Source organism: Melozone crissalis, unplaced genomic scaffold (assembly GCF_028551555.1).
Source record: "Melozone crissalis strain CALT ecotype California unplaced genomic scaffold, PUWL_Pcris_2 ptg000042l_1, whole genome shotgun sequence".
NCBI lineage: Eukaryota > Metazoa > Chordata > Aves > Passeriformes > Passerellidae > Melozone > Melozone crissalis.
The window spans coordinates 8,134,755-8,151,927 of record NW_026535820.1 but is presented as its reverse complement, the minus strand read 5'-3'; the positions used below and the strand labels follow the sequence as shown (position 1 = coordinate 8,151,927).

At 38.4% G+C, this 17,173-nt stretch overlaps 1 protein-coding gene across 1 annotated transcript in view; it reads right to left on the bottom strand.

Moving 5' to 3' along the window:
- Nucleotides 1-15,663, bottom strand: part of NSMAF (neutral sphingomyelinase activation associated factor) — a 39,081-nt gene extending 23,418 nt beyond the window's left edge. Inside the window, exons 1-7 of the mRNA XM_054284617.1 lie at nt 15,594-15,663; nt 5,897-5,986; nt 5,720-5,798; nt 5,561-5,628; nt 5,439-5,475; nt 2,638-2,688; nt 128-199 (exon numbers count right to left, since the gene is read on the bottom strand). Coding sequence (XP_054140592.1) covers nt 128-199; nt 2,638-2,688; nt 5,439-5,475; nt 5,561-5,628; nt 5,720-5,798; nt 5,897-5,986; nt 15,594-15,646 — 450 coding nt within the window. The 5' untranslated portion in view covers nt 15,647-15,663. The remainder of the gene's footprint in view (nt 1-127; nt 200-2,637; nt 2,689-5,438; nt 5,476-5,560; nt 5,629-5,719; nt 5,799-5,896; nt 5,987-15,593) is intronic.
- Between the last annotated feature and the right edge of the window lie 1,510 nt (nt 15,664-17,173).

Here is a 17,173-nt window from a genome sequence, read left to right as displayed (position 1 = left end):
CTGTGTTGAAGTCCACATTTTAAAAATAGATAATCCAAGGTTTTCACCTTGAGTACAAATAAAATTCTACACTAAAAACCAAAAGATGCTGTGATGAACTATGCAGGGATATCAAATAGCCACATACCTGATGTAGAGTTTGTACAACATCTCCTACTTTCCAAGCAACATCCAGTTGGAATAAATGTTCTGTTCTACCCTAAAATTAAAAGTACATTTACTACTAATTAATTCCAAATAGAACTCAGTGGAAAAAAAATTAAAGTAAACAAAACTAAAGACCCCTAAATAATAAAACTCTAAAACCCAGTAAAACTATGCTATTAAAGATTGCGTTATATGTCAAAGATTGCAAAAGCAGATGTTGATCTTTTTTCTTTACAAATATATCTTCCCTGGGGAAAGCTCTCTGTGCAGTGTTGTTTAATACAATACAGCACAACAGCTCTGAAGTGAATAAGTTCATGTAGTGCAAACATCAATAAATGAAAAGTAGTACCTGTTCTGCCTATTTTAACATCTATTTTAAACACATGCAAATATAGAACTAGCAAATGACATGTTACATTTTAAACAGCTACTGTATTTCTTATAGATCAAATACACCAGCCCATCAAATCTTTAAAGACTAGGCTAAAAAAGTTAGTCACTCTCATCTACATAAGTAGTTTTGAGCTGAAAAGATCCCAAATCCAGTCACAGTCTATTTTGACTAGTCATTCACAAAAGCATCACTAACACATCAACCAGCGTACGTGGCACACTCATTTTTCTCCTACGAAGTTTTCCCAGCTTTCTTAAGAGTAATTTTATAGGAGACATTCCTGCTTTTACTTAAGTATATTAAAAGTATGTGTATGGATCAACTGGCACTAGCTTTACTCACAACTCATATTTAGCAAAGGTTGTTGAATACTTTCATGACCCCTGAATGCAGTATAAAACTGTATCAACATGTTTCTGTAGCGTTTTGTGATTTCTCAGCCTAGACTTTAAAAAAGCAACAAAGTGATCAGTGAGACTAAAGCAAGACATCGGTCAGTAGATACAACTGGATTAATTTTAACTGAAGGAAGGAAGACAGGAAAATCTAGGTGATCTTCAGTGTAATGTACGTGATCTGAGCTGAACTGACAGCAATGAAAGAGGAAAGCATGCTTCAAAAAGCAAATGGAACTGGATTATAGGGAGACATTAAATTCCGTAGCAATTTAGATAAAAGCCCTGCAACATTTCACCCAGAGCATTGTTTTCCTTCAACACGAAAAAAACACAGCTCTCAGGAATCCTAGTGAATGGTCTACAAGTATTGCTTACAGCCAACAATGTGACAGTTTATGTGAGCAGTTTCTGTAGCTCTCCAGCCATATTCAAAGACAAGAGCTCAGTATTTTGTAATTGATCTGAAACAATCAAAGAAAGACATGGAAGATAAAAAGTATTACTCAATTCCAGCACTCAGTGACATGTGGAACTGGAAACAATTCCAGTAGAAGATATCTAGCAGCAACAGAAAAAAAATCAGGAAAGATTGAAGGTGAATTAGATTTCTTGTTTTAAAATGCAGAGAAAAAACTGCACTTCAGCGGATTAAATTGTGACGGCTAACTGTCAGAAATGTTTAGCTGTGGATGAATCATAACGTAGAAGAAAATGAAGAGCAGAGCTTTCCAAACAACCCTTCTGATTCTTTCCTTTTCCACTGTGCTGGCAATGAGATAAGGTATTTGTCTGATACTTAATAAATCTTGTACATGTCTGCAAAACAGATCTTAGAAGGACAAGAAGACAAAACAGGTTCAGCACATGAAGAATTATCAGAATAAAAAAAAAACCAAAGAAAAAAAGCTTTTAAGTATTAGTTCAGAGGCAGATCTAATCACAAAACCAACCCAAAGCCCTTGTTGAGAGAACAGAGATCCTCTCTTGTCTCTTTGCTGTCCACTACAGTAATACAGATTTATAGACTCCATCATTCTTGAAGTTTCCTACTTAAACAAAAACATTGAGAAATATAATTCTATCTTTTTCAACTCTTGGGCAAAAAGTGAATTAACTCTGAAAAATAAAAGTTTTTCATTTATGTCTTAACTAATCTCACAATTTAAGCAAAAACCCTTACTTGTATGCCTTGAATCCTCCAGGCTCAGAATTGGAGCAGACCGACCCTATCAGCAGACAGCAGCGAGGAACAAGCTCCAATTTCTGCTGTGAGCAGCCTTACCCACCATTTCTTTGAGCTGTGAAACACTCAGCTGGGGAAGTATCAATTAACAATCTCTCATCTGAGCAGAAACTCAGCAATCTCAGTCTGAGCAGAACTGAGGAGATGCCACTTAGCCAGGATGCAGTGTCCACTGTACATGAGCACTCAGCTGACAGCTCTGGCTGTTGAGCCCATAGAGCTGCACATCAAGATAAATAGCAAGTGTCAGGTCTGCAGCATGTCCTCCAAGAAGTATCAGAAAGCCATCACAGAAGAATTCAGACATGCTTTTTCAATATTTTTTTAAAAATACTTTTTTGAAAAGTTTCACTGTCATATTTCTCAAATGATAATTATCTTAACTCTTTCAGAAATGACAACATAAATCCTTACAAAACTCTGCTAAAAGCGGTCAAAAAATATATACTTACTCTTACTGTTTTATAGGGTGCAATAACATTTCTTTCTTTAATGAGAAAAACCTGAAAGAATAACAGACATTACAGATTCACACATTAAAAAATAATATAATTAATCAGAAGTACTGGTAAATATAAAGCTAAGAACACTGTTTGAGCAAGCAAAACACTGAGTTGTAATATCCTGCTTTAACTACCCCAAATAAACTGCAGGAAAACAATGAGCTTTCACATCAGCTAACTGTAAGGAGGACAAGAGTCCAATTTTGTTCAGAGGCTTACTTATACAGTCGATTAGTGGGCTTTTATCCTAATCATATGATCTTCAAGGAGCTACATTCAGAGGGGCAGATCCTTTCCCTCTTTTAGTGGCTCAAGGTTCTGCCCAAACAGGAATTACTCCAGACTGGCAGCATGCAACACACCCTGTGCAAACTTTCTCAAATGAATGCCTTTCTTCTGCTGCTAAACATTTCACTTCCAGCTCCAACCACAACGAACACCACATTTCCTCCCTCATCCAATACCATGCTTTTGAACAGTTTTATTTCTCTGGTGCTAGCCTCATCTCTGAGAACCCCTTTCCTTTCCAAAACCCACATAAAACTACTCTCCTTCTTCAGAACATTCTCACAACTCCTATAAAAAGACCTGACTGGTAACACACTAATTTGTACGCTGTGCCTTACTATCCACTATCTAAAGGGCAACAAGCCAGAAATAAGTTATGGTTTTGCTGCCTGTAGAGAAGGCTCAAATTTGCTAAACCTCAGGCCTAAGCTCAGGACTGGTTCTGAACCAAACAAAATACACTGGACTGCTGTCCTGGGGTGCTAACTGCATAACCTACTGTGTTCTACTCTGGGCCCAAGAAACTTGGATGATCACAGGTCCCTTCCCAGTGCCTCAGTTCCCTTCCTATAGGTAGCACACCTGCAGTTCTACACTGCCAGATTCATTCAGAATCCTTCTGGCTGCTACATACAGCCTTCCCCCAGCTGACAATGGAATCAACCTTCAGCCCATGACTGCTCCAAGAAACATCCAGCTAGAGCAAAGCAAGTGGCAGGCTTGGAAGCCCATAAACTCAGCATGCCTCTCTAAGTGCTACATTAAAAACAATGGTAATTAGTGCCTTTCATCTGACATCATCATGTACAGACCTGAATCAGGACATGGAAGAATCAGAATGAGAAATCTGCTTCATATTCATTGCTCTTCTGCAGGATAACTACACTGAGTACTCTACATTACATAAGAAGTAGACACAACGGTTTGGTTTTCTTTACTTGTAAGCTGAGCAAAAACCTAAGCATACTGTATTAATTTCCTATCTTTGGAGGATTTCTCTCAGTTTTATCTCAAGAATAAATACTGAAATAATACCAAATTATTACTCCCATTTACTATATTTTAAAACCATTAGTTCTAAGTTGTCTGTTACATAAGGAAAAGCTGCTTATCCAGCTATGTACTAACAATTTTTTCTGATTCTAAAAGGCAAAGATGTTTAAGATCTTCCAATTATTCCCTATGTGTGGTTTCCTACAAGGCCAAAATTCTACTTAAAACCCCCATATTTTTAATTACATTATGATCTGTCATAATTACAACTAGGGACTACTTGACACTTGGAAGTCCATATGCCTTTTATACAAAATACCAGCATTTATGATGCCATCCAAGTACTTCAGAACGTTTCCTCAGAGATAGGAAGATGCCTGGCAAGCTACAAATGGAGGAGTGAGATGTGCTAACCACACTTCCCATCTTAAAACTTAATTCCTCTTTCCTATAAAATGTTTCTTACAATCCCTTGTTTTTCTGGCTTGTTACAAGAGTAATGATGTATGGTGGAAGCATTGCCTGGAGGAGTTAGAAATACGTTTTTAAAAATCACTCAGTACATAGAAAACCTGCCAACTCAAAAAATAGATTACACAGTATTTTTCATAGAAGCAGTTTCAAAATGAAATTAAATATACTGGTTATTACAACACAAGCCACAAACTTCACTGGCGTAGACAGTATTAAATGCTTCAGTTTGTTTTTGACTGCAACAGCACATAACTTAGCAAGGCTATCAATTTTGGGCATTGGTAAAGACAGATTTTAGAAATAAACAAGAATATTTAAAATTGTATTCCCTGCCTCAACTCTGTTCTATCCTGAAGGGAACACATGAACTTTTTTAAACTTTTTTTTTTTCTTTTAACTTTTACAGCTTTGGAACACTTATCAACTGAAATTTGCCAAAATTTAAAGTGTATCCCCCTGGTTAACTCTAAGAATGAATACATGCACAACCACAACTCTTGACTGAAACTTTAAGACAATATTTCAGGACACCTTCTGAAAACTATTTGGTAGACACACAGCACAGTCAAGAGTTTTCACAAAGCTGAACCACAGGGACAAAGATAGCTTTGCCATTACCCCAAAATGCTGCAGAAAGTAGATGAAAGCAGTGCAAAAAAATCAAACTAAAGATGATCAATAAAGTTTTATTACAGTCTATTCTTCTTTTTCATTAAATGCTAAGGTTTCCCTAAGCTCCATTATAAAATGCACAGCGCAAAAATGTTCTGTTTATTGAATTAATGACTAAATTAAATCATTAACTGTTTGCAATTTCCAGCATCAACAATTTCACATTAATGCTAAGTTTTTGACACTAATTAGTTTGGTTTTCAGTTAACTTCCCACTCTTAGATTATAGCTTTGAGGAAAAATACCATTAAGGAACATAAGCTTGCTCATTTATGTAACCTCACCCATTTATACATCAAGAATCTATTATATGCATGTCTTACCTGGCTACATACAACAGAAATCCCTCCAGGTGTATTCCTAAAATGTAAATAAAATATTTGAAATTATGGGAATTTGGGTTTTAAAGGAAGTTAAATACATACAGTATTCCAGATTTACCTACCTTGTGAAAGGGTTATTTGCTTCATTATCTTCTGGGGCTTTTATGCTACTGCAATCCCGCAATGGTATCTGCAGCAAGTCATAAAAATACATGGTCTTTCTTAAAAGCTTTTTAAAGAGAATCTTTAGTTACCAAGAAATTTAAGTTTGCACTGCTTACCTTGATAATAGGCTGGATATTGTCATCTGGTTCAAAAATAATTGATTTAGAACAGATTTTTAGGGAGCCTCTGAATTTTCTGAAAGGAACAACAAAAACAAAAAAAGTTGTGCATACGTTGAAGATACTTGAGCCTAGAACGACTCCAAAAAGTGAAGGTATGTAAGAGTTTTGTACCTTTCATCTTTGCAATCTTTATTTATAATATGATTAGCTGTGTGCTGTTCAAAGTAATATTCTTCCAGGTTCAGAAGAAGCAGCGAAAACCTACAAATAAAAAATAAAAATCTTTTATTCTAAGAGAAAATACCATAACAGTTAGTACTCTTAATAAAACATTTCAGGTGTTCGGAAAGTTTTCTCTGATCTCTTTGCTGCATCCCACACCCCAATAATGAATTAATTTAACTTTTTAAAATAACAACCTATATGGAAATTTGTGTACATGTGAAGAAGATCAACAAATTCTCTTCCAACACATATAAAGTTAGATATTTGATTCTGATGTCTTAGATGGAAACTATTCTAATATAACCAGGCTTTCTGCTTTAGCCCTGATCAATGTATGCCAGGTAAAATATGCAATGACACAAAAAGGTAGGGCAGGAACTAATCACTTAGAAGAGATGGAATAAGATTGTTTTGAAGCAAAGCCAAATTAAACTGGTCTAAAATGTTAAGTGAAAACACTGGCATAGATTTTATAACATGAGTGAGTCACTCAATGGATGCCCTCTGTGGAAGCATTACCTTCCTCACCAACCACATTTTGTACTTCCTCCACACCTCTGTTCAGCCCCCAGGAAGCCTTTTCATGGACTAATGTGATTAACAACAAACCTCAACAACAACAAACCAAAAACAGGAAACTGAAGTCTTTGAAAAGATTTAATTGCAGGATCATAGTAATGCCAGTGTTGGTACCAAGCAAATGCAAATAGGCCAGGTTAGGGGGAACATGGAAATGCTTTCTCTACCAACTTAAGTAAAACCGCTGCAAGTGATCAAAACTCAACAATTTTCTAACAGGGTGAACACTCAGTCACTGAGTGTTTTAGCTGTAGAGAATGCCTGTGGATACTGGCACAGCAGGAGGAGCAAAAACAACCTCAGTTGGAAGTACAACTTGTTTGTGTGAAGTGCTGATCTGCACAAGTACTTAGTATTTATTTACACCCACATTTTGAGCTTTTTGTACTTCGTTCATGATACGCTTCACTAGAAATGCCTGTGAAAACACTAATAAACACCAAGTGTCCCCAGAGCAGCATTCAAACAGCAGTAAATATGTCAGGAGTTCACAAAATGAACCGAGTGAATCGAACAGCCTGTTCATTAAAAAAGCAGATTTCACAATGGAAAAAATAACAATATTGAAAATGTATCTTGTGTACTTAAAGATTGTGTTGTGGTTGTTATCTTAAACAGAACATAACAATACAGGTTTTACTGCAACTACAAGTAACAGTGGCTCTATATACTCAAAACTGTGTTTCCAAGATACCTTGTCTTACTGCTCTGCTGCTTTTTTAAAATGGCCTTATCTTAACTCTCCTTTCTTGAAAACAATCTTTTTATGATCCCATTTTGCTGGTCTTGGCTTGGTTTTCTTTGCAGTGTGGGGTATGGTGGTTTTCTTTTGCAGTATGGGGCTTTGTTTTGGATTTGTGCTGAAAACTGTTGATAATTCAATGACTTAAGCACTGAGTGTGTTTAAACAGAGTCAAGGCCTTTTCTGCTCCAGCCCACTCTGCCAGCGAGGAAGGTGAAGGTGCACAAGGTGTTGGCAGGGGACACAGCCAGGACAGCTGACCCCAACTGACCAAGGGTTATTCTGTGCCATATGGAATTATACTCAGTTACTGTGGGGAAGCTACTATGTTTCATATCCCATTATATCCAAATTTTCAACATAGCATCCCATTGAAATCATCAAGGACAAACTTAGAATTTCTGATTTTGCAAACTCAGATCTTGCAAGTTCTATCACATTTTTAAAGCTGTTTAACAAAGCTATGTTAGGATGTATAAAGAGCAATTCACCAGTAAAATGCTCTTCTTTCTAGTATGTATAAGCGCACTATGTATACTATACATATAATTATTATTATTATTTAAGTAATAAAAATATAAAAGTCAAGAACAAAGGTAGCATCCAGGTTTGTTTGGAAAAAGTCTATCCTCTTTCATCAGGAAACAACCACTATTGACATGAGCTTCAGAGAAATGGCATTTATGGTCCCAAATTTTTTTTTTCCAAGAAAACTATAATGCCTGTTTAATAAGAATTCATGTCTGAAATTATTCATGCTTGGTCTCTTTCTTTTATCTCCACCTATTCTTTTAACTAACTCCTCACATTTTTATATTCTTTCCAAATTCACCTGTTGACAGCACTGGTATTTACTATATTTTTAAGTTTTTGGTAAGTGCAGGCATCCTTCATGTATTCAAGACAAACCATGTTTTTTATATCAAAACATTGGCTGTTATACACAGTAACTATAATATGCTCAACATAAGCCAAAATACATAAAACAAGAGAGTTCTCTTTGAAATTTTTCTTTATAAATACCTCTATGAAACTATTGTATCTTTGTATGCTTGTCATTTTATAAATCAATTCACCTCCCCAAAACCAGAAGCTGTAGGCAAGGATTTGAGATATGCTTTCCCCAGCATAACACTTACTGCTGCTGAACCAGATGGTGTCAAGAAGGAAAAAAAAAAATCTATGTAGGCTAAATAGGTACAGTGGGGAAACTGCAGGTTTACTCCTTCTTAAATACCATGTTTGCTAGCAGTATCCAGTTTATCTTTCTGCTATTCTCTCTGTGTCTCTCCCACATGAGTACTCATTCTCCATGCTTACAGAGACAGCATGGCTGTAGAGCTTCTTGCTGGAGACCAGCAACCTCCTGTGCAATGATCTGCCCACTGACCTCAGCTTTGCTGTCTGGAAAATGGGTTGTATTGCTGTGCTGGAAGCTGTTAAAGCATTTTTCCTCAAACACTGTCCATCATACAGGCTAAGTGCATTTTGCATATTTATCTCCCCCTCTCACTCTCTGCAGAGCCTTTCATGTAGTTCTGAAGCCTCTTCCCGGCATTTCTACGTTTGCTGCTACTCAACTTGCAAGACCACTTACTCCAACTGCATTTTCCTATATTGTCAGGCTGCAACAAGTCACTTCTGCAGGCAGACAGAGCCCAGATATCAAATCTCCACAAATGTCACAAAACCTGCCCCTTTTTAAATTAATATGATACCATAAGTGAAAGCAAAATTTTCAGACTTGCATCCCACTACTGGCTAACAAATGTAGACCAGTTCAAGCTACTGCTATTAATGAACTCTAAAGAATTATGATGTGTGATCTCTGGAATTTTTCAATTCATTTTAGTATTTACTGCTCAAGTATTTAAATTTAATTTGCCTGTGTTAATGATCCATAGAGCTGTCAAAGAAAAGTCAAGTTTCATCACATGTTACTAGAGTACAGTCAGAGCTTTTTATCTTCACAGAAGTAGTATCTTTCACATAAATAAATAGAGCCACTGATAGTTATTGTATCAACAGGGTCCCTCTGGAGAACCATCACTGCACATAATGATGCTTCAGGCTTGCCAGGAGGTTTAACAAGTATCTACAGATAGCAAGGGCACAGATCACAACTCTGGCATGTTGCATAAGTAGGCAAACAGTGTTGTGAAGGCCTGAAAAAATAGGAGATCAATCATAATAGCTATAAAATTACAGCAATGGGGATCTTCAACATGCAACTAAGCAGCTGGCCTTTGGGCTGACTGCCTTCCAAAGAGCTAAAGGAAGTATTCCAAAGACACTTGTGATATCAAGATGATCAGCACACCAAATTTATATACTATCAACTGCTGTGTGGTCCTACAACAAGAATTTGTATGCATACATTTAAAATTAAAATTTAGCATACTTTTAAAATAGTTACATAATTCTGCACAAGACAGGAAGATTTAAAAAAAAAATCAACAAGTAACAGTAGGCAGAGAATGCATGAGGTACCCTGTATAAGAAACTGGTTAAACCTGTAAGAGTTGAAAACTATATTTTGGTTTTCAGCCACTGAGCAGCTGTACTGTTCTCAGTGCTGTGTAGTTAACAGCACAAATGGTAAGCCCATGACTTTATCACACTGACCTGGAATAGCAACCTGGATCAAAAAAATCAATGCCAACACAAGTAACAATAAGTAAGTCTGTCCCCAGTCTACCCTTCCTTGCCTTCAAGTCCAATCCCAAGACGTAAAAACCTCTCAATCTAAGCAGTTAGTCAGGCAAATCAAAAGTTTTAACTGGTAAAGTACAAAAATGCTTTGGTATCTCAAATGAAAAAGGGTTTTGATTTTTTTTTCCACTTTTAAATTATCTGCAAGAAGCAGCATCTAAAAAAACCCCAACAAATAAATCAATAAACAAACAAAGCCCAGTTTGGGTTCTTACATATTCGTAGGAGATCCCTTCAAGTTTCTACTAAACACCTTTGCCTGGTGCTCTAAAACTTTGTATTCCTCTAACACAGTAACAAACAAATATCACAAACAGAAAAGAATCCAGTTTGAGACATTTTTCTCATTACCAGCAAGTGGTAATTTTGATTCATTTTCAAAATTAATAGCCCAGTTGTTAAACAAAACTTCCCAAGTATAAATAATTAATGATTTTTTATTAAAAATCTACTTAGAGAAAGGTAATGCTATAGCTTGGAAAGCAACTCAATAATCTGTTGACACAAAATTCTTTGAAATCCAGCCATAAAACTCACACCCTAAAGTTTATTACAGGATGTTTTTATGCTTACACCCTAATAAAGACAGGTTTATGCCCTCAAATGTTGTGGCCACTATGCATTCAATGGTTTGCAACACACTGATTAAGTTAGCAAGCCACAGACACGTCTTCAGGGATCATTGACCTTTTTTTTTCTTCTACAATGAACTTTACATACTAGGCTATACAAAAAAAAAAAAAAAAAAGCCAACATCTTTTGAAAATGACACAGACACAAATTAGACAAGATTTTCAAAAAAGTTCAAACCCCATGGAAGTAGCTGTAAGAGTTGAGAGTCTGCAAGATGTTCAATGCCTTATACTATAGCCTCTTAACAGCCCAGCCTTTATCCTCAATGTCTCACCAACAGCAAACAAAGCTCCAGAGAACTTCCAAGATGACTGTATTTTCTTACTACATGTAATACTTGAAAAATGGAAATTGAAGGAAAAAAAAAAAAGAGGCTTCAGTAGCTTTGCTGGTCCCACACACTTGTAATGCTTTAAAAACTACTTCCAGTTGTGGAGACCAGCCAATTTTGACTTAAAAAGTTATCACATTAGCAGACAGTCCATAATGTAAGCTTCTATTCAGAGCTGTGGAGTTTTCCCAGGATAGTTTTATACATGGAAGGGTACACAAAACACCAGAAACAGTACCATGAGAATGGGTCAGGCACAAGAACAAGGTGGTCAGGAAGAAGATTTACCTTTTGGAATGCAGCAAACCCACACAGCCTATTTTCTTGCTATCAAGAGATGCTAGGAACGAGGTAGTTTCCCTTTCCAGTGTAAAATAAATCGGCAGCCACCACTACACTATGGCAAAGCTTTGAGTTTTAGAGTGGGTAGAAAGGCACTTGCATTAAACCTGAGGTGTAACAGTGTGGTGTTCTGCATCCAAAAATCAACAGCAGCAGCATCTTGGAGAAGGAAGAAAGAAGAACATGCTAGATAAGGGAATATCTTTTATTATAACAACTCACACAGCTGGAAAAACCAACACCACCAACTTAAATAACACAAGGAATCTCCCAGTTCCAAAATGGAAAAAGATTTTCAGCCACAGTTGTGCCTGTCTGTCCAAGGGTATATGCTGGGGCAGTGGGAGCTACAGCAAGAGATGATTGGTACAGTGTAGACACACACATCTCTACCTTCCCCCAGATAACTTTAATGGAGGCTTTAAGAGCTTTTGTGCTGGAACACCTTCAATGTCCACACAGTGGTAAAAGTACACAATATCTGGTAAAGAGTTAATTTTTTAACAGTCTATAAGGAGCTGTTTGAGCTTAAAAGGTAGGCACCTATACTTAAGGGGAGAGGCAAATTAAAGCATGCCAACATAATTTAGCTTAAAGACCTATTTCAAATTCCTGGTTTTTTTGTACTCCCAGAAAGATTATATTAAGAATAACTGAAAAATTCATACTCCAGTCAGTGGGAAGGTATTTTCTTATGTAGGGAATCAGTATTCCTTTGAGAAGCAGCTCCAGGTAAAAAAAAGAAAAAGGTAACCATCTTGCCAAGAAAAACAGAACTTACTTCCTTTTTCAAAGAGCTGGCATATAATTGCCACTCAGAAAAGGTCTGAGGAATATGAGTCAAGAACACACCCAAGATGCACAAAGTAACAAGAAAACACTTGCAAGACTTCAGCTTGTATGATGTCATTCCCAATACACAAGGTTTGGGAACCCAAAGGCACCCACACATTCCTAGCATTGTTCTGAGTATGCAGCCAAGAAGCCGATCACCCTTCACAAACTACAACCTGGGTTTGTAACTCCTGCCAAGATGCTGCAAAATATTCTCCAAACAAAAGTGTGCTGCATCAGGCTTAGTCTACTTGAGAATTTTACTGTCCCTCTGCTTGATGTGCATGTCCCTCTATACTTCAGTCTGCAAAAGACTCAGACATTCGACAACATCTGAGGGGAAAAAAAAGAAAACAAAACAAGTCCACAGTTTATTTCATAAACCAATTTTACCTACCAACTGAAGCACTGGACTTACTCAAACTGGACACAGGAATGACCATGCAGGGACCAGTGCCATGGCAAAATCTTGTTTATACCACTCAGGAAAGGTACCCATTGATCCTGCTTTAAATTCATAATCTGTGATTGAAGCCTTACTATTTTTGTCTTTTCATCAGAAAAGCACATGCTGGAAACCCACTTGGACACAAGGGTTTCAAGTGGCTGATCCAACACACCTTGCACAATCACTCAACCTGAAACTAGAAGTACAGTCCTGATAACAGAAGGAAATTGTCAGGGATGAAAAAGCAGGGCAGCCCAATCTAGCAGCAGCACACAGCTATGCAAAACCAACTCTAAAATTAAACCTCCTCCCAACAAGAACAAATTATCTGTAGGCCAGCTGTAGGACTCATTTGCTGATCTTTGGTTAAAAGCCTTCATTATGCATATTTTGTCTCAAGAGAGTAAGATAAGGCTACTGACTAAAAATAAAATAAATATATGTATAAAAATCCAATGCCCAAGGAATCATCACACCAAAGATCCATCTGCAGCACCTACATGCTGCCAGGAGGTTGCTTCATGTGAGTGATGTTTCCAGCAAAGAGATGAACCCCTCCCCTAGGAAGCCAAGCAGGGTGCAAGACAAACCATCAGCACTGCACAGAGAGACCCCATACCAAGTGTTTGCACTTGTCTGCACTTGGGCATGCTGCCAGCAGAAGTGAGAAAGCAATTTATAAAGAAAGCGATGACCTGAGCCAAACACCACATCATCTAATTTGATGTTTTGTAACTACAATTGTTTGTAAAAAAGGATTGCTGTTCATGAAGGATGAATATTTTGGGGATTAAACAAACTGTCCTGGACACAGGACATTTCAGCATTTTCTTGTTTTCTTCTAGAAAATAGCATATACTCAGAAGGTTTATGTAACTAGATATTAAAGTGGACTAATGAGTTAAGAAGAAATATTTTTTTTCAGATCACTTAGAACTAATCTGATCTTCCTTCCCTCCAAAGCAAGTGCATAAGAAGATTAACTTCTTACTTACCAAGTTTCACACTACTCTTAACTGGAACTTTTACAGCTTAAAGTTTCGTAGAAAGCAATGTACAAGTAAAAAACAACAACAAGAAAACACCCCAACAAACCCCAAACCAAAATACGCATCGAAAATCAATTTTTGCCACAAAACTTCAGAAGTCCTGTTCATTTCACTAAGAAATATCTGCCCCAAGGATACAAAGATCAAGCCAAACTTTCAAGCAGAAAAGCTCTCTAACAGCTACCCAGCACCTAGGTAAAAAAATTCTCAGAACCTGTCCCTTCAATTAAGTCATAACAAGTTATTTTTTTCTGATTTAAGATAGAACTATAAGGACAACAAGTAACAAATATACAGTGTTTCTGATCTGATAATGCTAAGTTCAAAATATTTTAAATCACTTAAATGCTTTTAAGGTTTCCTAATTGAGAAAAGCACAGGAAAAGAGGGAGAGGGAGTGACGTGGTATAGGGTACAAAACTTATACATTTACTTAGATTTTATACTAATATCAATTGTTAGGTAAGGGAAAGAAACAGAGAAATGGGTTTGCAGATACAGGAAAAGCTGCCAGTGCAAATGAGAATAAGACTGACCTTTCATAAACTGCTCAAATTACAAGCTCAAATAATAAGATCCTGATATGCTTTCAAGTAGGAGCAAAGAAAAAAGTTCTCATCAACAACGGTAGATCAGTAATACTGACATTGATATGCTGAGTTTGCTCTCAGGGCTTTTTAGAAGAGATTTGGACCCTATTTAGGTTCTTTGGGACAAGTCTGATTTTTGGCCTTTTTTTTTCAGCTTTCCAAAAAAACCCCAAAAAAGGCTGTTTACATTAAATCCGTAACACAGCTAACACAGTCATTTTACTTGGTTTTCCTACATTTAGGATGGTTTCTTTACAATTAAAAATATTTATCTTTTCCTTCAATACCGGAAGTTTGTCCTTTCTGCCTGCAGTCCTTTGCACACATCTGAAACCACAGCAGCCCCCCCCAAAGCAACAAGACATAAAAGATATACAAGAAGACAAAACGTGATCCAGAACACATCTGCACTTAAAAAAAAAAAAAAAAAAAGGCAAAAAAATCCAACAAAACACTTCAGAGGATGTGGTAGCTTCATAGGCTATACAGCTATGAATCAGAATTTATATGGACAGAGTGAGTCCAGCTCTTCATCATGTGGTTTTCTCATCAACAATAAGCAGTGCTGTGTAACCAGCAGAGACCTGCAGCAGGAATTTGCGCAGGGCTCACCCGGGACCAGTCTGCTGTTTCCCTGGCTCCTGCAGCAGGAGACACCTGGGGATCCCTGATCCCTCCATAGAAAGTGGTGTCCTGCTGTGTGACCCATGCCGACCTACTGCTCCCACAGAGATTTCCTATGTGGAAATGTCAGGCTTGCAAAAGATTTTGAAAGTTTTTGACAAGACAGATACAGCGAAGGCAGGCAAAAGGAAGGAGGACACTACCTAAAAATAAGAGAGTAAATTTAGGATACACTCAAGTATGTGTGATAAGCCTTTGTTGTACGTTCAGAACAAAACAAAGATTACAGTCAGCAAACAGGAGCGCGTAAATTGAATTTAACGCTTTAAAGAGACAACACAGAGTCTGTAATTCAAGGGCTGACAGTACACTGACTATAGCGTTCAGGAAAAAAAAAAGGAAAAAATATCACAACAAACTACAACAAACGACAGTGAAGCACAGCTCTACTCCACAAGCGCAACTGAGAACAAACTCATAAACAAAAATTTACAAGATGCTATTTTTCATGCAATTTATGCAAGGCAAGCAGCATTCCTGTTTCTCCAGGTCCCTTCTACACCCTTTTCAGCCTCAACTCAGGGGACCCATCAGCCACCTGACGTCCACAGTGACAACAGCGAGGGCAGCACAGCGCCCGGGCTCTGCTCCCGGCGCCGCGGCCTCTCCGGAGGCCCCGCCGCCCGCAGCTCCGCCGGGCCCTCCGAGGGGCCGGGGCCGAGCGGGGGCGGCCGGGGCCGGTGGGGCAGTGCCGCTCACCTCTCCTTGGAGTACAGCTCCCGCTCCAGCCGCCTTCTGCGGATAAAGGCCATGGAGCCGAGCCGCCGCTGCCGCCGCCACAGCAGGCCGGGCCGGGCCAGGCCGCGCCTCAGGGAGGCGGGGAGAGCGGGCCGGCCGCGGCCGCAGCCGGGCTGGGGAGCCCGGCCCGCCCCGTTCGTGCCGCCGGAGAGGCGGGGGGAGGCGGCACAGGGACAAGGCCGGGTGAACGGAGAGAATCGGCACCGAGGGCTCTGCGCCCTCGCCCGGGCTGCACAGTCTCTGCGGGCCTTCGGGGCCTCCGCGGCGCGCACGGAGGGAAGCGCACGCTGTATTACATTGTGAAACAACTTCCTTACGTGGACTGAAATAAAAGTTTTGAATGTAGTGCCACTGCAGTGAGATCATTGTGCCCGTAATGCGTGTGACAGAAGCTGTCCGGGCAGGAGGTGTGTTCAAAGCCTGGAATCACAGAACGTGCGGAGCTGGAAGGGATCCAGCTCCCTGCCCTGCACAGGGCATTCCCAGGAGTCACAGCCTGCCCTGAGAGCATTGTCCGAACGCCTCTGGAGCTCTGTCAGGCTTGAGGCTGTGACCGCTTCCTTGGGGAGCCTGTTCCAGTGCCCAGCCACCCCCTGGCTAAACAACCTTTTCCTCATACTCAACCCGAGAAACCTCCCCTGACTCAGCTTCATGCCGTTTGTTCAAGTCTTGTCACTGCCTAGAAAGGCCTTTATGGAAAGAGCAGTGTCAAAAACGCCAACCGCTTTTTTTTTTTTTTTTAATTTTAAAAATTTAATAGTAATAAAATGCTTATAAAAATAGTAATACAATTAGAGTAATAATAATTTGGACAATTTGAATTAGGACAATATGAGACAGTAGAAACAAAGAGTTATGGATGTCTGGGTACCCATTTTCTGGGCAGCACAAGCTCGAAATCCTTAACAAAGGATTAACCCTTAAAAACAATGGCTTGTTGCATATTCATACACCTCATCATACATGATGCATAAATTCCATTCAAATACAGGATTCTGTCTGGTCATCGTCAACTTCTTCCTCTGAATCCTAACAGCGCCTTTGAGATGGGAAGAAGTTCGTTTCTTCCGATAAGAGGTCAATAAATTCTTTTTCTCTGAAAGATTTAGGTGTCCTGTGGCTGCTATCTCACTGCAAGTCCTTTCTTAAAAAAAATGTATCGTACATAGCACAGTTTCTATTTTAACATTTCTTATAACCTAAAACTATATTTAACACACTACTTAAGAGAATTAATACAGCATTACTTTCTAACACAACACATATAATATTCATTTCAATATTTGTGAACAGTCAATCATAAAATATGCATTTTTCACAAAGAGTTAAGTAAAATCTCTTAGTTCATGTAAAACTCCTTCACTTGATAAAACTGCCACTGTATCTGAACAATTTATTATGCATTTACAGACACAATATCTTGTGCAGTAGAAAAATTTTGCTTTTTGCATAAGTTAGAAAAATGGATTCATGGAGAGGATATAATTTTTCACATAGGAATTAAAAGAATTACTGGCTTCTAGACCTCAGGAGATTGTCTG